The sequence below is a fragment of the Chiloscyllium plagiosum genome, chromosome 19 (assembly GCF_004010195.1).
Source record: "Chiloscyllium plagiosum isolate BGI_BamShark_2017 chromosome 19, ASM401019v2, whole genome shotgun sequence".
NCBI classification, from domain to species: Eukaryota; Metazoa; Chordata; class Chondrichthyes; order Orectolobiformes; family Hemiscylliidae; genus Chiloscyllium; species Chiloscyllium plagiosum.
In genome coordinates, this window is record NC_057728.1 from 23,164,990 (window position 1) to 23,186,286 (window position 21,297).

The following is a 21,297-nucleotide window of genomic DNA, read 5'->3' on the forward strand; positions in this document are numbered from 1 at the left end:
TTTTGCCCTCCTGATTTCCCTCTTAAGTATACTCCTACTTCCTTTATACTCTTCTATTGATTCGCTCGATCCATCCTATCTATACCTGACATATGCTTCCTTCTTTTTCTTAAACCCTCAATTTCTTTAGTCATCCAGCATTCCCTATACCTACCAGCCTTCCCTTTCACCCTGACAGGAATATACTTCCTCTGGATTCTTGTTATCTCATTTCTGAAGGCTTTCAATTTTCCAGCCATCTCTTTACCTGCGAACATTTGCCCCCAATCAGTTTGTGAAAGTTTTGCCTAATACCATCAAAATTGGCCTTTCTCCAATTTAGAACTTCAACTTTTAGATCTGGTCTACCCTTTTCCATCACTATTTTAAATCTAATAGAATTATTTTCACATCTGTTTTTTTTCCTCTCACGTTATCCCACTAAGATCAGAAATCCATCCACCAAGGATGTACAACCATAATTTGTTCAATTTCTGTGATGTCATGGATATACCAGTTCAGTGTCACTCCTTCATAGCAAAGAATTATTGTGCCTCTCTGAAGTTGGACCGAAAAAAGCTCAGAGGACATCAACTGAAAGGATTGCCACCTGTTATTTCCAAATTTACGTATTATCTTACACATCATTGATGTTTGAAAAGTGAGCAAAACAAATACATACAGAAAAACTGAAGTATATTAATCTTACAATCTCAACACTTTTTACTTGCTTTCATTATACAGGAATTCAAAATGATTAAGTCAATAGACATTCCAGGTAAGTATGATTTGTAGGTGCCAGTGTTGGACTGGGGTGTACAAAGTTAAAAATCACACAACGCCACATTATGGTCCAACAAGTTTATTTGGAAGCATTAGCTTTTGGAGCGCTGCTCCTTCATCAGATGGTCGTGGAGTATAAGATCAATCTTTTTCTCCACAACCACCTGATAAAGGTGCAGCTGTCTGAAAGTTAGTGCTTCCAAATAAACCTGTTGGACTATAACCTGGTGTTGTGTGATTTTTAACCCAGTTAAGTATAGCTGTCATATACTGTCATATATAGTTCAAGTGTTTTTGAGATCAAAGCTGCTTGTGGTCAAAAAAAAGTATTTGTTTCAACTTAATTCAGTCCTCATTATGTCATAAAACATTTATGTTCAGTTAAGAAATTATGACTTGGAACAATTCGCTTATAAAGCTGTGAAGTTTAAATCCTAACCTGTCATGTGATTTACTTTGGTTTGAGTTAATATTTTATTAGTTTATTAATATGATACTGTAAATGAAAAAATATCCATACAATATACAATTAGCTATTTGTTAGAGGTTTATGATAATAATAATAATAATAATTAGAATTTTAAAAAATCATCAAGAAATCTTCACTACAGAGGAACCTCGATTATCTGGCATTCGATTATCCGAATATCAGATTATCCGACAAGATTGTAAAGTCCCAATGCTTGGCTAAACTATGTTATCTGGCATTTGATTATCCAGAATTTAATTAACCGAATCAAATGCTGCTAGCTGGTGTCCATCAGATAATCGAGGTCACTCTGTATATTGAAGAATTCTCTCTTTCTTTCCTCAGTTATAAAGCGTAATTTTGTTTAGTAAGGCATCTCTTGAAACTCACGTCTTTGATAACTGCTTCTTTACTGCAAATTCTTGGTTAGTCCCTATCACGGTGCAACTTCTGCTTTGGAGATTTTGTTTAGATGATGGTCAGCCTGGGGAAGGGAAAGAGCCCCGTCCTCCACCAAGACCTGCCGTTCTGTTTCTGAAAACATTTGTGCTGTGGATCCAGCAAACTCCCTGGAGTCCTGATCCACTCTGAACCTCAGTTGTCCTCCTGATGTGTGGTAGAAGAATCTTCAATAAGTTTTTCCTGAGCAAGCTGGTAAAGATCCCAAAGGTATCTCTCCATGCTTGTGACATTAACTTTTGTGTGCCAGAATGTCATGCTCATAGCTGCCTGGACATTTCACTCTTTATACTTCTTTCTTTGCCTTCAAGAGCTAAAACATATTGGACAAGGGTTTTATTCCCTGATGTGAATCGCTGCAGACAGAAATCCATCTTTTCTTTTACTTGGTGTATGTTTGACTATGTATTTTGGGTTATTTTCATATTACAAACTGAGTGTGTCAACCAGCTTTGTGTTGTCATTGTTTCATTAGAAACAATTCTCTTACCCAATGATTGAGTTTTTCTGAAGAAGTGAAAAAGAAGATTAATGAAGGCAGAGTTGTGGACGTTGCCCATATAGACTTCAGCAAGGCATTCGACAAGGTTCCACATGGTAAACTGATGAACAAGGTTAGATCACACGGAATCCACAGAGAGCTAGCCATTTGGATACAAAATTGGCTTGAAGGTTGGAGATAGAGGGTGGTCGTTGAGGGTTGCTTTTCAGACTGAAGGCTTGAGGGGTGCTACAGGAACAGTGTTGGGTTTACTGCTTTTTGTCATTTAAATGATTTGGATATGAATAAAGGAGGAATGGTTAATAAGTTTGCAGATGACACCAAGATCGGTGGTGTAGTGGACAGTGAAGAAGGTTGCCTCAGAATACAATGGGACCTTGATCAGATGGTCCAATGGGCTGAGGAGTGGCAGTTGGAGGTTTATTTAGATAAATGTTGTTATTGGTAAGGCAAATCACAGCAGGACTTATACACTTAATGGTAGGGCCTTGAGGAGTGTTGCTGAACAAGGAGACCTTGAGGTGCAGGTTCATAGTTCCTTGAAGGTGAAGTTACAGGTAGACAGGGTAACGAAGAAGGCATTTGGTAAACTTGCCTTTATTGGTCAGTGCATTGAGTATAGTGTTTGGGATGGCATTTTGCACCTATGCAGGACATTGGTTAAGCCACTTTTGGAATACTACATTCAATTCTGGTCTCCATGCTCTAGGAAAGATGTTATTAAACTTGAAAGGATACAGAAAAAAATTAAAAGGATGTTGCTGAGTTGGAGGGTTTGAGCTTTAAGGAAAGGCTGAATAGACTGGGTCTATTTTCCATGGTGAGTTGGAGGCTGAGGGAGAGGGTTATAAAATCATGGGGAGCATGAATAGGGTGAATAGTCAAGGTCCTTTTTCAGGGGGACAGGAATCCAAACTTACAGGGCAAAAATTTAAGATAAGAGGAGAAAGATGTAAAAGGGATATAAAGGGCCCTGGCTTCACACAAAGGGTAGTGCATATATGGAATGAGCTGCCAGAGGAATTGTGCAGGCTGGTACAATTACAACATTTAAAAGGCAGCTGGATGGGTATATGAATAGGAAGGGTTTAGAGGGATATTGGCCAAGTGCTAGCAAATGGATTAAATTAATTTAGAATATCTGGTTGGCACGGGAGAATTGGACTGAAGGATCTGTTTTTGTGCTGTACAACTCTATGAGTCTACAGTTATTTGTGTTTATTAAATATATATGTTTGATGGATCTTTTTATTTTAAACATGGGGTTACTTAATATCAGGTTGTAAGTTTGCCTGTTGAGCTGGGAGATTTGTTCTCAGATGTTTTGTCACCCATGCTAGGTAACAACATCAGTGAACCTCCATTCAAGTGCTGGTGTACTGTCCTGCTTTCTATTTCTGTGTCTTGGTCTGTTGTGATGGGTGATATCTGGTTCTTTTTCTGAGGGGTTGGTATATGGGGTCCAAATTGATGTATTTGTTGATAGAGTTCCGATTTGAATGCCAGGCCTCTAGGAATTCCCATGTGTGTATTTGTTTAGCCTATCCCAGGATGGATGTATTATCTCAGTCAAACTGGTGTCCCTCATTGTCTGTGAGTAAGGATACTGATGATGGTTGGTTGTATCTGTTGGTGGCTAGTTGGTGCTCGTGTATCCTGGTGGCTAGTTTCCTGCCTGTCTGTCCGATGTAATGTTTGTTGCAGTCTTTGCAGGGTATTTTGTATATGACGTTCGTTCTTCTGGTTGTTGTACAGCGTCCTTTGGATTCATTAGGAGCTGTTTCAATGTGTTGGTAGGTTTGTGGGCTACCATGATGCCAAGGGGCTGGAGTAGTCTGGTCATCATTTTCGAGATATCTTTAATGTTTAGTCGTGTGGCTAGGGTCTCTGGGAGTATGGTGTCTTCTTGTTTAGGTTTATTGTGTAAGAATTGGTATATATATTGAATATACCTAAACAAAGTATTCTAGAACAATGGGTACACGATAAGCACAGTCTTACACAACAAACCTAAACAAGAAGACACAACATGCCCAGAGACTCTAGGCACATGACCATATATTTAAAGACATCTCGGAGATGACGACCAGACTACTCCAGCCCCTTGGCATCATGGTAGTCCACAAACCTACCAACACACTGAAACTGCTCCTAAAGAATCTAAAGGACCCTATACCAACAACCAGCAGAACGAACGTCATATACAAAATACCCTGCAAGGGCTGCAACAAACATTACATCGGAAGACAGTCAGGAAACTAGCCACCAGGATACATGAGCACCAACTAGCCACTAACAGAAATGACAACCGTCACTAGTATCCTTACACAAGGACAATGAGGGAACTAGTTGACTGGGATAATATATCCATCCTGGGACAGTCTAAACAACACATTCCTAGAGGCCTGGCATTCAAACTGGAACTCTATCAACAAACACATCAATTTGGACCCATTTACCACCCTCTCAGAAAAAGAACTGGAAGTGATATCACCCACCACAACACACCAAGACACATAAGTAAAAAGTGGGATAGTATACCAGCGCTTCACCGGAGGCTCACTGATGATGTTACCTAGCAGGGTGATGAAACTCTGAGAACAAATTTCCCAGCTCAGCGAACAAACTTACAACCTGAACCACAACTCAGGATTTATAACCTGAGTTATAAATCTTCACAAAAACAGTGGGTATTAAATATTTTAAGGGCCAGGTAGATTGATTCTTGTTGAATCAAAGGAATCAAAGTTTATTTATGACAGATGGGAATATATAATTTGAAAGACAATCAGTTCAGCCATTGAGTAGGCTTGATGAGGCAGCAGCAGCAGCAGCAGCAGCAAATGGGCTAATTCCACTGCTAATTTGTGTTTGTAAATTTAATGTAAATAAATAAAGCATATGATTTGCCACATCAGGAACTGGATAAAGTGGGATAGTAGAGCTGGAGAAACTCTGTGCACTCCTCCCATCTCAATCATAATGGTAAAGTTGTAAGCATGGGATTCACACTCAGAGAAGGAAACTCTATCCTGCCGATATGCCAATCTCATTCTTCCCCTCATCATATGAATTCCCCATATGGGGATCCTCTTTGATGAGAAACTCAGCTGGATTCACCACATAAACACAGTGGCTACAAGAGCAGATCAGAAGCTAGGAATACTGTGGCGAGTAACTCACCTCCTGACTCCTCAAAGCCTGACCACCATCTTCAAGGTCAAAACATGTGGCACTGGAAAAGCACAACCGGTCAGGCAGCATCCAAGGAGCAGGAGAGTCAATGTTTCAAGCATGAACTCTTTATCAGATATGCCCGAAACATCGATTCTCCTGCTCATCAGATGCTGCCTGACTGGCTGTGCTTTTCCAGCGCCACATTTTTTGACTCTGATCTCCAGCATCTGCAGTCCTCACTTTCTCCACTATCTACAAGGCACAAGTCAGGAATGTGATGGAATATCCCCACTTGTCTGGATGAGTGCAGTCCCAACAACACTCAAGAAGCTTGACACCCTCCAGGACAAAAAAGCCTGCTAAATCGGCACATCTACAAGCAACCACTCCTTCCAACACTGATGCTCAAGATGTATTGCAGAAATTCAGCAAAGATCCTCAGACAGCACCTTCCAACCCCATGGCCCATTTACATCTAGAAGGACAAGGGCAACAGATATATGGAAACACCAGCATCTTCAAGTTCCCCTCCAAGCCCCTCACCATCTGACTTGGAAATATATCATGTTTCTTCACTGTTGCTGGGTCAAAGTCCTGAAATTCTCTCCCTAATGGCATTGTGGGTCAACCCACAGCAGGTGGACTGCAGTGGTTCAAAAAGGCGTCTCACCACCATCTTCTCAAGGGCAAACAGGGGTGGGCTATCAATACTGGCCAGCCAGTGATGCCCTTAACCCACAAATGAATAAAAAAAAGTTCAGTTTCTGAGAATCTCAGCAATTTAAACTTATGCTTTTCCATTTGCCATAAAACTAAAAACTAAGTGGCTATTATATCCAAAATGTTATAGCGTCTTTTGCCTTTAGGCAACCATTCTCTGCACCTATATTTATACCTAATTTGGCAGATTGTGAAGGATAGAAGTTTTAGAAGATTTATTTTGCATATTGTATGCTTTAAACCACTCTATTAGTTTGTTCCCCTGTATATTATCACAAGTGAGTCCACTCCTTATACCTTGTACCTGAATGACATCAACACTGAATACATAAACGTCACAGAGAGACAGCTCTTGTGGTGCAGTGGTAGTGTCCATACCTTTGGACCAGGAGATCCAAGCTCAAGTCACACCTGTTCCAGAGGTGTATCACTGCATACATGAACACATTGATTATAAAACTAAAACATACAGATTGATATATGTTTCGCTGTGTGTGTTTACATGCAGGCATTAACAGGACCCATGAGCTTCAAATTGTGAGTTGATTGCCAACTCAGTATTGGACACAGACTGGATTCATGAGCTGCCTGACTGGCAGACTGCTTACAGTATGCCTATCCTAACATAGCAGTCAATACAGGCCCAGTCAGAAGTCAGTGGAGCTGACTCCTCATCAATTTTTCATCTCTCGGCTCCTGTTGTGTCAACAGCAATAATAGCCTGATGGCAAATCTTGCAACTCCAGTCTTTAACATTTCCCATTGGCTTAATTCTTAGCATTTTACCTCCCTCCTTCTTTTGACATGATGTACAACATTTACTGCTTCCATTTTCCTGGTCCCATGTCCCAAAGCTGATTGGACAATCGTGGCCAATACCCCTCCAGACTTATCTCCTTTGTGCTATAAAAGACTCCTTTAGAAATAGTTAAATAAGACTATCTACTTCACTACCATTTCCGACACTAAGCATTCTTACATCATCCCTGAGTGACACTGCAAGTTTGGGCTGAATTGTCCAGTTTTGTACCATGAGTAACTATTAGCATTAAGTTTGAACATGGCCAAATTCATTGACTTAAGAGGCTTACAGTTTGCAAACAGAGACTTTAATCCAATTAATTTATGTTCTTATGCTCTTAACATGGGCTTGATCCAAAACTATCTCTCAAAGAAAAAAGGAATGCTCCTGTCCTAACCCACTACAGAGATAACAGAAAAACTGCAGAATATTGAACATGGCTCAGTCTATCATGCAAGCCAACCTTCCATCCATTAATCCATCTACACTTCTTGTGCTTCAAAAAGGCAGCCAACAGCATCAAAGACCCCTCCCACCTTTCTAACCTCTTCCATTAGGCAGAACATGCAAAAGTTTAAGCACACATACCACCAGGTTCGAGAACAGCTTCTTCCCTGCTGTTATTAGACTATTGATTGACCTCAAAAATATCAAATCTAATATTGATCTTGTTTTTGGTGTACCTCCTTTGCAGCCTTCACTTTGTATTCCTCACTCTGTTCTATTACCACATTTTCTTTGTATTTTATGTTCTGCCTGTCCTGCATGCAAAACAAAACTTCTCACTGTACCTAAGTACATGTGACAATAACAAATCAAATCAAATTAAAGAATAAATCAAATCACTGCATGTTACCCACCGTATAGTTTATACTATAGAAATTTGAAAACCTGAACTACATGAAAGAAAATTGGGAACAATTTTGAGATCCTCTGTCAGGCAACAGTAGACATTGGCTGAATATTGCTGCATTAACATTTCCCCACAAGCTGAATTCTTAGCATTTTACCTCCCTTCTTCTTTTGACAAGGTGCATACATTAACTGCTTCCACTTTCCTGGTACTGTCCCATGTCCCAAAGATGATTGGAAAATTGTGACATTGTGTGCGTACCCCACAATTTCTACCCTGTCTCCATCAGGTGCTACTTTTCATGGGGACCCAGACATCTACATGTTCCAACAGGAGCCATATTCAAATATGCTAATAAGTTTCCAGTGCCACACAATTCTTAGGTCTCACACACTGCACATTCTCCACCCATTAACTGCAGGCAATGAGTGACCTAATCAGAGATCCTAACCAAGTTTGCAGAAGGTAAGTCATGAATGTCCATTGTTTTGCTTTTTTCTCTATTCTTTTGTGGATCCAGAAGTTCTTTAGAACCCATGACCCCTCCTATATGAATTAATGCTTGCTGACTAGGGAACAATATTTACAGCTTCATTCAAAATGGCTGAGATCTTTCAGCAGGAACAGTATATAGCCAAATAATTGCACTTTTTACCATATGTAAAATATAATATTAACTCTAGCAACATGGTTTACTGACTTTGATTCTTCACATTATATTATTTGCATTCACCACATTGCTGTGCAAAGGCCTCTTCCTGGGTTTTTAAAATAGTTTTAGAAAGTACCAGATTGTTTTATATTTAAAGGAACTTTTTCAACTCCAGTCCCCTGCCTTGGCTTACACATAGTATATGGCAATCCAAAACTTCTGCTAATGATGCTTTATAATTTACTGCTGAAAACAGACATGAGCAGACCAGGCACAGGCTGGTGAGTTACCTCCTTTTGCTGGCATGGCTGAGATCAGTCACTTTGAACCTGTGGCTAAGGATTGGTGGTTTGGCATAATACAGTTTCATAAATGTCAAAGCAGAAAGAGTTGGAACAGGCATTCATTATTGCAATTTCACTGTATCAATATCTTCTAATTGGGCATAGCTTTACAATTAGCTGATTAAATTACACAGTTGGTTAAGAAAACAAAATACATTTAATAATCTACAAAATAATGTCTTCTTCTAGTTTTGGAGACCAAAGTATTGGTTTTATTACTGATCTGTGACATTGGATACCACTGTGAAACCTATTCCACACAACATCAGTCACAAGACATGAATCAACAACTCTAAGATTGGAAGTTAGGATACCATGTTAAATATGGAGCCTGTGACAAGTGAAGTAATGAAGCTGGGAATGAAGACCTGTTACATGTGTGAGTATACCTCATCCCTTTTGATGACCCTTATTTCACATGTTTCTCATTGTTGCTTGCAATATCATTGATGGGATTCTGGGAATGATGAAAGGAGGAGGAGCAGGCAAAAGGAATAGAAGACACAATTTCAGCGCAGAAGGTGCTGTTTTCATCATGCCAATACCTTTATGAACTTCGCATTTGAACTATCTGTCCTCATAACATTTTTCAGCTGTAATTTTCTTCAAAAGTTACTCTTCTTCAAATTCGTCTTCATTTCATGATTAACTCCGCTTCAATAGGTGTTTACGTTGAAATAATCTGTATAATTTTGATTTGAAGATGCTGGTGTTGGACTGGGGTGTACAAAGTTAAAAAGTACTCAACACCAGGTTATAGTCCAACAGGTTTATTTGGAAACACTAGCTTTCGGAGCACTGTTCCTTCATCAGGTGGTTGTGGAGTATAAGATCGTAAGACACAGAATTTACTGTAAAAGTTTACAGCGTGATGTAACTGAAATTATAGATTGAAAAATACCTGGATTGTTTGTTAAATCTCTTATCTTTTAGAATGGACATGTTGGTTTCAGTTCTTTCATATGTAAATCACAGAACATTTAAAAGTTCAAGTGAACTTTAACAATTGGTGTCAAGTCGGCCCAGATAATGTATTGAAGGTGTGAGGTGCCCTGTGTGAGACTGTCTTTACTTTGCTCAAAACTGCATTAATCCCTGTAAGATTCTGTAAATCCATTTTTTAGATTAGAATCAGTCTGACCATTGTGACACAGACAGTCTCACACAGGGCAACTCACACCTTCAATACATTATCTGGACCGACTTGACACCAATTGTTAAAATTCACTTGAGAATGTAACTTTTAAATGTTCTGTCATTTACATATGAAAGAATTGAAACCAACATGTCCATTCTAAAAGATAAGAGACTTAACAAACAATCCAGGTCTTTTTCAATACATAACTTCAGTGACATCACACTGTAAACGTTTGTGGTAAATTCTGTGTTTTACAATCTTATACTCCACAACCACCTGATGAAGGAGCAGTGCTCAAAAAGCTCGTGCTTCCAAATAAACCTGTTGGACTATAACCTGGTGTTGTATGATTTTTAATTTTGTATAGTTTTGAAATATCCTTTTAGCTCCCCATACCCTCCTAACTTCTATTCTAAATTTGGACTATTTTGCCAAATCACACACAAGTGGGAAAAAATATTTCATAGTTTTGGTCACTTCTTCAAGTCCCTTTTCAGTTTCAATGTAGTACTAAGTTTTGAAGTTGGGAAAAGGTAAAGAGAACAAGCCGGATAAGGGAATACATTCAAGAAAGAAAACACCAGAAGTCAACGGATTGATTGAGAGTGTCCTAGAGTCATAGAAATGTACAACATGGAAACAGACCCTTCAGTCCAACCTGTTCATGCCGAACAGATATCCGAAACCAATCTAGTCCCACCTGCCAGCACCCGGCCCATATCCCTCCAAACCTTTCCTATTCATATACCCATCCAAATGTCTCTTAAATGTTGCAATTGTACCAGCCTCCACCACATCCTCTGGCAGCTCATTCCATACACGTACCACCCTCTACATGAAAAAGATGACCCTTAGGTCTCTTTTATATCTTTCCCCTCTCACCCTAAACCTATGCCCTTTAGTTCTGGACTCCCTGACCCCAGGGAAAAGACTTTGTCTATTTATCCTATCCATGTCCCTCATAATTTTGTAAACCTCTATAAGGTCACCCCTCAGCCTCCGATGCTGAGGGGTGACCTTATAGAGAATTGCACGCAATATTCCAACAGTGGCCTAACCAATGTCCTTTACAGCCGCAACATGACCTCGTGGCCTAACCAATGTCCTTTACAGCCGCAACATGACCTCCTAACTCCTGTACTCAATACTCTGACCAATAAAGGAAAGCATACCAAACGCCTTCTTCACTATCCTATCTACCTGCGACTTCACTTTCAAGGAGCTATGAACCTGCACTCCAAGGTCTCTTTGTTCAGCAACACGCCCTAGGACCTTACTATTAAGTGTATAAGTCCTGCTAAGTTTTGCATTCCCAAAATGCAGCATCTTGCATGTATCTGAATTAAACTCCATCTACCACTTCTCAGCCCATTGGCTCATCTGGTCAAGATCCTGTTGTCATCTGAGGTAACCCTCTTTGCTGTCCACTACACCTCCAATTTTGGTGTCATCTGCAAACTTACTAACTGTACCTCTTATGCTCGCATCCAAATCATTGATATAAATGATGAAAGGTAGTGGACCCAGCACTGATCGTTGTGGCACTCCATTGGTCACAGGCTTTCAGTCTGAAAAGCAACCCTCCACCACCACCCTCTGTCTTTTACCTTTGAGCCAGTTCTGTATCCAAATGGCTAGTTCTCCCTGTATTCTATGAGATCTAACCTTGCAAATCAGTCTCCCATGGGGAACCTTGTCGAACGCCTTACTTAAGTCCATATAGATCACATCTACTGCTCTGCCCTCATTAATCTTCTTTGTTCCTTCTTCAAAAAACTCAATCAAGTTTGTGAGACATGACTTCCCACGCACAAAACCATGCTGACTATCCCTAATCAGTCCTTGCCTTTCCAAATACATGTATATTCTATCCCTCAGGATTCCCTCCAACAATTTGCCCACCACTGAGGTCAGGCTCACTGGTCTATAGTTCCCTGGCTTGTCTTTACCACCCTTCTTAAACAGTGTCACCACGTTTGCCAACCTCCAGTCTTCCGTCTCCTCACCTGTGACTATCGATGATACAAATATCTCAGCAAGACGCCCAGCAATCACTTCTCTAGCTTCCCACAGTGTTCTCAGGTACACCTGATCAGGTTCTATTAGATTCTAGAAAAGGCTTAAATGATCAGCTATAGTCATTAAATGTTTCCCTGTCAACATAGCCTGCCTACTTGTTGTAGTATACCTACATGGTGAAAAATAATTTATTCAAAGTCTGTAATTGGGAAAGAGGTGAAACACTTACTTTCCCTACTTCCTTCCTATTTTCAGCCTGTATGGTGAGTTCAAGTTTTTTCTACTATCAATACATAAGAATGCTTTCATGTGGGTGTATGTCTGATGTTTGAACTCTATCCATACAGACAAATTTCACTCTGTGCAGCAATCCATTTTTATATTGCTTGCTATTTATTCTCCTATTCTATTTGTCACCCTTTGCTGGGTTCGTACACTCTCCCAATTCTCAAGCTTAATAAACTTCTGTTGCTTTTTAAAACTTTTTCTCTTAACTTAAGCTTATCCATATCCTTTCTTAGTTTGCCTTTGAGTTCACATTTTTGGTAAGGCATTGATTTCTGAATATAATGCAAGTTCATGTAAGGAATATTTCTTTAAATGTTCACTATTGCTTTTCTAATATCATACCATTTTTATCTAATTTCCCTATTTGGCTTAGCTAACACTTGCTGCATACCTGTGTAATTAGTTTTATGTGAGCTTAACACTCTAGTTTCAGATGTATATCACTCTCAAGTTAAATATGAAATTCTATCATGTTGTGAACATCTTCCCCAAAAGGTCTCCTATTTTCAGATCACTAATTAACTCTGTCTTATTACACAGAGCAAAGTCTAGCTTCTTTCTTGATCAGTTCCATAATCTGTTGTTCCAGGAATCAATCATTATGGGGAAAAGGCAGGAAAATGGAATTGACAATGATCAGATCTGCCATGATCTCATTGAATGGTGGAGTGGACGCAATAGACCTACTTCTGTTTCTACTTTTTGAACTTGCATGCCAGTGGTGAATCCTTGAGATACAGTCAGAACAAGTCAAGTAAACTAGGGTGATGTAGTGGGGAGAATATTAGGAGTGTGAAGGTACTCATTAAATGTAATACTTGCCCATTACTGTGTATGAAAGCTTTAATTGTATTCCAAAGTTGTTTAGTTTCTAGGATTTTTGCTAATCCATGAAGAGTACACCAACAGTTCATTGTAAAGAGCAGACCTAACTTCTTGACAAAACAAAGATAGGTAGCGCTTGTTCACTAGATTAGTCAAAAATTCATCCACCCACTCTCTGCAATATATGACATTAATAAATTAACAAACACAACCTACAGCCACCAAGATCCCAAAACTTCTTGCTTTATTGTCCCCATTTATCATTCACAAAAGTTGTGATGAGTGAGTTTATATGCAAGAACAACCAACTGTAACATATTTGAGACATTTTCATAATATCACATACAAAAAGAACAAAATACAAATTGGTTATAAAATTCAGCTTTGAGATTTTATGAAATGTCTGAATTTCCTTTGCTTATGAAGCATTTGTATTATTGCAATTATTCCTGCTGTATCACTTTTGAGTCATCCCTTTCTGTTTGTGAGTTCACATCCTGAAGTATTATCAAATACATCTGAACATGTATTTCATCGCTAGCACCTAATCACTATGGTTTCTTTTCTCTATGAACCACCATCAGTCAATCACCCATGTTTCAAGGTGAATAATTTATGTGCAAAGCCCATTCAGGGCAATGTAAACCATGTTTGTGAGTTCATAACTTCTATTATCCATTCCAATTTCAACTTGTATCCCTGTGTCCTCTTGGTTTGATTGAATGGAATTGAAGACACTTGTGGCAAATTTTTGAATCTGATGGATAAATAACTAAGGTACTTATAAGCCAGTTAAGATAATTTTTTATGAGGGTATTGTCCCTACCTTTTGGGCAGGTCAATGTTCAAGACCCAGCTGCCCCGACATGTTTTATAATGTGTTTGAACAGATTGATTTTAAAGAGAAAACAAAGGCGGCATGGTGGCACAGTGGTTAGCACTGCTGCCTCACAGCGCCAGAGACCCGCGTTCAATTCCCGCCTGAGGCGACTCTCTGTGTGGAGTTTACACATTCTCTGCGTGGGTTTCCTCCGGGTGCTCTGGTTTCCTCCCACAATCCAAAGATGTGCAGGTTAGTGAATTGGCCATGCTAAATTGCCCGTAGTGTTAGGAGAAGGGGTAAATATAGGGGAATGGGTCTGGGTGGGTTGTGCTTCGGCGGGTCGGTGTGGACTTGTAGGGAATCTAAGTAAAACTCTTAAATCTGTGAATCTTGTATTTTCCACAGTGTACCTCTTTCCCAAATTGTCAGAGGTCACCAAGGTCAGTGTACAGCAGATATAGCTTTTCAGGGAAAGTGAAGAATTGGGAAATGTTCAGTTATTAAAACTGATGAACTCTATTCATCACCATTGCTATTCTCTGCACTTCTTATCTTAAAGAATACCTTCACTTCTTAGCAAGTGATTGACAATTTCTTGTCAATTTACTTGTCCAAATCTTCAGTCACTTGAGCAACTTCACTGATTCCAGCCTTCAACATAGCAGGGCTGCAACTCATGCAGGTCCATATAGAGCAGAAACAACACCTTCAGCATCAGCATTAGTAGCAGAGGTAACTGTCTTCTTCTCAGTTCTAAGATCCTCCACAGGGGGGAAAAAGTAATGGACACCAAGATACAGGTGGAAGGGGGGCAAGCCCCAAATACTGGGTTGAAGGTAGTGTATCTCGACACTTCTGAACTCCAATGCCTCAGGGACTCAGACTGTCAAAGCAGGCAACTTATGACATCTGTAAGCTCCTGAAACAAGACTTTCTACCCAATGAAGCAGGTGGGAACACATTGCCAATGCCTGATATTTCTCTAACTGGAGAGCCACCACTCACTCAGTCTATGCCTCTGCCAAATTGAGCACTGTCTTCTTAAAGAAGCAAAAGCAGAGAGGTCACAGAACATTTTTTTTATTCTTTTGTAAAAGTTTGGCATCATTCATTGGGGCAGTGTTTATTGTCCATCCCTAATTGCCCTTGAGAAGATGGTGGTAAACTGCCTTCTTGAACTGCTGCAGTCCACACACTGTAGGTACAACCACATTACATGTGTTAGAGGGGGTTCCTGACCCAATGACAGTGAAGGAACTGTGATATGTTTTCAAATCAGGATGGTGAGCGGCTTGGAGGGGAACTTGCAGGTGATGGTGTTCCCATGTTCTTCCAGACGGAAATGGTTGTAGGTTTGGAAGATCCTGTCTAAGAATATTTGATGAATTTCTGCAGTTCATCTTGCAGATAGTACACATTGCTGCTACTGAGCATTGGTGGTGGAGAGAGATTGAGGATGTGGTGCTAAATGAGTGGGTTACTTTGTCCTATATGGTATCAAGATTCTTGACTGTTGGTGGAACTGTATTTGTCCAGGCAAGTAGGGTGTATTCCATCACACTGACTTGTGCCTTATAGATGGATTACAAACCTTGGAATGTAAGGAGAAGAGTTACTTGCTGCAGATTTGATTTTTGTGGTGAAGAGGGCAGGATGCCATTTGTGAATGGTTATCCTGTGGCATGGGTGTTGAAGAGAAACAGATAGGTCTGCAGATTATAAGGTGCAGATGTAAGGTGGCTGCAGTGAGAGAAGATACATAATGTGTTAATCTAAAAATGTTGTTGAATAGAACACTAGGTGAGTCAAAGTGTGAGGCTTGGCACTCAAGAGTGTTATGTAACACATTTGTCTGATGCTGATTGTCTGATTTTTCTAGATTGGAGGGACCACACTCAGAGTCCTAGAGTCAAAGAGATGTACAGCATGGAAACAGACCTTTCGGACCAACCCGTCCATGCCGACCAGATATCCCAACCCAATCTAGTCCCACCTGCCAGCACCTGGCCCATATCCTTCCAAACCCTTTCTATTCATATACCCATCCAAATGCTTCTTAAATGTTGCAATAGTACCAGTCTCCATCACTTCCTCTGGCAGTTCATTCCATACATGTATCACCCTCTATGTGAAAAAGCCGCCCCTTAGGTCTCTTTTATATCTTTCCCCTTTCACCCTAAACCTATGCCCTTTAATTCTGGACTCCCTGACCCCAGGGAAAAGACTTTGCCTATTTACCGTATCCATGCCCCTCATAATTTTGTAAACCTCTATAAGGCCACCCCTCAGCCTCTGACGCTCCAGGGACTATAGCCCCAGCCTGTTCAGCCTCTCCCTATAGCTCAAATCCTGCAACTCTGGCAACATCCTTGTAAATCTTTTCTGAATCTTTTCAAGTTTCACAACATCTTTCCGATAGGAAGGAGACCAGAATTGCACGCAATATTCCAACAGTGGCCTAACCAATGTCCTGTACAGCCGCAACATGACCTCCCAACTCCTGTACTCAATACTCTGACCAATAAAGGAAAGCATACCAAGTGCCTTCTGCACTATCCTATCTAGCTATGACTCCACTTTCAAGGAGCTATGAAATGCACTTCAAGATCTTTTTGTTCAGCAACACTCCCTAGGACCTTACCATTAAGTGTATAAGTCCTGCTAAGTTTTGCTTTCCCAAAATGCAGAACCTCGCATTTATCTGATTTAAACTCCATCTGCCACTTCTCAGCCCATTGGACCATCTGGTCAAGATCCTGTTGTAATCTGAGGTAACCCTCTTCTCTGTCCACTATACCTCCAATTTTGGTGTCATCTGCAAACTTACTAACTGTACCTCTTATGCTCACATCCAAATCATTTATGTAAATGACAAAAAGTAGAGGACCCAGCACCAATCCTATGGCACTCCACTGGTCACAGGCCTCCAGTCTGAAAAACAACCCTCCACCACCACCCTCTATCTCCTACCTTGGAGCCAGTTCTGTATCTAAATGGCTAGTTCTCCCTGTATTCCATGAGATCTAACCTTGCTAATCAGTCTCCCATGGGGAACCTTGTCAAACACCTTACTGGAGTCCATATAGATCACATCTACTGCTCTGCCCTCAAACTTTTTTGTTCCTTCTTCAAAAAACTCAATCAAGTTTGTGAGACATGTTTTCCCATGCACAAAGCCATGTTGACTATCCCGAATCAGTCCTTGCCTTTCCAGATACCCCCCACCAACCCAACCTCCACTCCCGGCACCTTCCCCTGCATCCACAAGAAATGCAAAACTTGCGCCCACACCTCCCCCCTTACTTCCCTCCAAGGCCCCAAGGGACACTTTCATATCCGCCACAAATTCACCTGCACCTCCACACACATCATCTATTGCATCCACTGCACTCGATGTGGCCTCCTCTATATTGGGGAGACAGGCCGCCTACTTGCGGAACGTTTCAGAGAACACCTCTGGGACACCCGGACCAACCAACCCATTTCCAAAGCCCCTCCCCCAAGTCCCTCCTCCCTACCTTTTATCTTAGCCTGCTGGACACACTTTCCTCATTCCTGAAGAAGGGCTTGTGCCCGAAACGTCGATTCTCCTGTTCCTTGGATGCTGCCTGACCTGCTGCGCTTTTCCAGCAACACATTTTCAGCTCTGATCTCCAGCATTTGCAGCCCTCACTTTCTCTCTTTCCAAATACATGTACATCCTGTCCCTCAGGATTCCCTCCAACAACTTGCCCACCACCGAGTAATTGCTGCTCCTGGATTTCGAGGAAATCACCTCCAGTACCTAAAATACCTCAAAAAAAGGAGCAGCTGTTACAGCCAGAAATTATTCCCATCCTCCATCTTGGGTTACCCTGTATCCTCTCCTGCTGCTTACTTCCTTGGTCATTCCATCCACACCTGCTTGGTTGGAGAGACTATCCTCTTCCTCCCGAATTGGAAGAGTTCACTTCAACTAGTTTCTCAAATATAATGGGATATTTAGGTATAAGTGAGTGTAAGAAACCTTCTTGGGTGCCTCTCAATTCCTCAAAAGTTAAAGAACCACCAAACCCTTACAAGCAATGCTGTGATCCTTTAAATTAGAACTTTTTCTTTGACAGAAACACATATATCCTGGTAGCATTCCCTGGTTTTTCAGCAATCTCAAAGGCAAGCCAATAACGTGTGAAAAAGCCTTGGCAAAGTCTTCCTGCTCTCTTTTGTCTCAAAGTGATCATTTATGAATACATATCTAAATAATGCCTTTTATCACAAAACTATTAATTAAAAGAAATAATTATTCATTATAATATTATACATTCACGTTATAAATGTCCTAATATTCCTTGGGAATTGCACTATTCTCAAGTACAAAATTGCTAATGATTACCAGCACATTTCAGAAATGGCATTGCTCTCTGTTTTATAAAACTGTTCACTATTTTCGTTATTACAACTACTCATGATTATTAGACATAGTGCCACTCGTTTAGGAAAGCTTTGGACCAGCAAGTTTTTTCATTGTCAAAGTTTGAGATTATATGTTTTGGGAATTAGGTATCTCATGATCTCACCTAGTGCTGACTCAGTTTCTACTCTTCCCATCCATAATTCTCCTCGACTTCTTTGTGATGGAGCTCAACGTAGATTCAGTGCAAGTTTCCCTACGGTCATCTGCTGCATATAAATGAGAGCCAGCAAGAGTCATAAAGATTTTTTTGTGTAGAAAAGTCTCCCAGAGTTAGTTCTGCTCATTAGATTAGATTAGATTACATTACATTACAGTGTGGAAACAGGCCCTTCGGCCCAACAAATCCACACCGACCCGCCAAAGCGTAACCCACCCATACCCCTACATTTACCCCTTACCTGCACATCTTTGGACTTTGGGAGGAAACCGGAGCACCCGGAGGAAACCCACGCAGACACGGGGAGAACGTGCAAACTCCACACAGTCAGTCGCCTTAGGCGGGAATTGAACCCGGATCTCTGGCGCTGTGAGGCAACAGTGCTGACCACTGTGCCACCGTCCCGCCCACTGCAACCGTGCTGCTCAGTTGGGCATTAAATGCAAATGAAACGAGCTCTTAAGTGAAACATGTTCAGAAGTGAAGCAGGGCATTATTACTTTTTTTTTGATGTAGCCTTGCTAAGTTTTTTTTGTTAATAACTACAAGGATTTCAGATAATGTAAAACTTGTATCAGTTTTCCCCTACCCGCTGCGAACTATTGTCAGCAACTGTTCCAAAACCATTATATTCAATCTCTGCAGTGTTCACCATAACGCATCATCTTATCTTCTCAATTTGCTTCCAAAAACTTCTTAGTTCTGTCGTTGGGCCAAGGAGGTCAGCAAGGCATACAAACTGTACTTGGCTAGTGTTCAAAAATACAAAGGAACTTTGTCAAATTTGGATGTGAAATGGAAAATCCTTGCATTTGCTGAAGTTTCTAATTCATTAACACGTGCCTCTGTTTCTCCACAGGTCATTACTGCTTATTTTTTGTGTTGCTAACTATTGTTGAAGCCTTGTTAGCGTGTCCTACACACTGTTCTTGTAAAAAGTACGAAGTTGATTGCAGCAATCTCGGCCTTGTGACCATTCCAACAGACATTCCATCAAACATTAAATTTCTCTCACTCAGCAACAATAAGCTCAGCAGCCTACAAGCTCTCACATTCAGTAATTTTACCACATTGGAGAAACTGGATCTGTCTAACAATTACCTGGACCAATTACCAGCAAATGTATTTGATTACATCAGGAACCTGACTGATCTCAACTTAAGAAATAACAGCATTCGAAGTCTGGATAAAAGCATCTTCTACAAGACCACTAACTTGCAAAGATTGGACCTTTCTGTTAATGGCCTCTCTCAGATTCCACTGCTCTTATTTGATGAAATGCAGAACTTGACTTGGTTGAATCTGGAAGAAAACAGGATGCCAAATCTCGAAAGGGAGGCCTTTGAGCCACTTGAATTTCTTCGGCAGTTGCAGCTTGGTGGGAATCCTTGGGAATGTGACTGCAGCCTGAGAGACTTCAAACACTGGATGGAATGGTTCCTTTACAAAGGTCAGTAGAACAAACTTTATCAATTACTTACAAACTTTCTGGCCACACTGGATGTAAGTCACATGCACCAAAATGAAAACTGATTTCATTCACAATATATTGAACTTCACTGCAAAAAATCATAGACTTCATTCTTGATCTGTGTAAAGCTAAATTGCCTCTTCCAGAGGTGAAAACAGCTCAACTAACTGACCTTCAGTAACTCTAATCAGGCGACATCTGCAGGGATTTTGTAGTTACTAAATAAAAATTGAGAAGGGGTTTTGTCTTTAATCCTCGCCACAAAATCCATTCACTTGATACCAACTCTATCCCTTCCACAGCCATTTTCTGAAACTAAATCAGTCTAAAACATTGGTATTTTAATTGGCTCAGAGATGACCATCTGACCCATAACTATTTCATCAGCTGGGCCTCATAACATTATATCTATAGCATTATCTATCTCTGGTGCTGCCTCAGCTTAGTTGCTTTTAAAGTCTTTACCTGCGTTGTTGTTATCTCTTGACATTGTTGTTATCTCTTGACAACTTCAGCAATCTCTTGATGAGCCATCAATTTTCCATAATAACACCAATAAGTTGGATTTATCATGGTTTGGTAGTTAGTGACTGGTACAGATTGATGCCAGTGACGAACTTAAATCCGTATTCTAACGGGTTCATGGAAGAAAGCCTCCTTGCTTTATCTCCTACTTACAATCATACAGCATGGAAACAGACCCTTCGGTCCAACTTGCCCATACTGACCAGATATCCTAAATAAATTTAGCCCCATTTTCCAGCATTTGGCCCATATCCCTCTAAACTCTCTTATTCATATACCCATCCAGATAACTTTTAAATGTTGCAATTGTACCAGCCTCTACCACTTCCTCTGGCAGCTCATTCCATACACACACCACCCTCTCTGCATGAAAACGTTGCCCGTCGGGTCCCTTTTAAATCTTTACCCTCTCACCCTTAACCTATACTCTCTAGTTTTGGACTCCCCTATCCCAGGGAAAAGACCTTGTCTATTCACCCTATCCATCAGCTCATTCCATACACACACCACCCTCTCTGCATGAAAAAGTTGTCCGTCGGGTCCCTTTTAAATCTTTACCCTCTCACCCTTAACCTATACTCTCTAGTTTTGGACTCCCCTATCCCAGGGAAAAGACCTTGTCTATTCACCCTATCCATGACCCTCATGATTTATAAACCTCTGCAAGATCACCCTTCAGCCTCCAACGTTACAGGGAAAATAATGCCAGCCTATCCAGCCTCTCCCCAAAACCCTTCAATCCTGGCAACATTCTTGTAAATCTTTTCTGAACCCTTTCAAGTTTCACAATGTCCTTTCAAAAACAGGGAGACTAGAAGTGTACACAGTATTCCAAAAGTGGCATGACCAATGTCCTGT

At 40.6% G+C, this 21,297-nt stretch overlaps 2 protein-coding genes across 13 annotated transcripts in view; one reads left to right on the top strand and one right to left on the bottom strand.

Moving 5' to 3' along the window:
- Window positions 1-21,297, bottom strand: part of LOC122559589 (voltage-dependent calcium channel subunit alpha-2/delta-4-like) — a 483,398-nt gene that overhangs the window by 190,241 nt on the left and 271,860 nt on the right. The window lies entirely within an intron of this gene.
- The window catches only part of lrtm2a (leucine-rich repeats and transmembrane domains 2a), a 96,847-nt gene that overhangs the window by 65,296 nt on the left and 10,254 nt on the right, over window positions 1-21,297 (top strand). For 2 of the 3 annotated variants that reach the window (XM_043709343.1, XM_043709344.1), the window contains 2 exons: window positions 8,930-9,119; window positions 19,303-19,893. In XM_043709343.1, the coding sequence (XP_043565278.1) occupies window positions 9,056-9,119; window positions 19,303-19,893 (655 nt within the window). In that variant the 5' untranslated portion in view covers window positions 8,930-9,055. Of the gene's footprint in view, window positions 1-1,882; window positions 1,901-8,929; window positions 9,120-19,302; window positions 19,894-21,297 lie in introns of those variants that run through there. The other variant, XM_043709345.1, reaches the window with a different exon arrangement.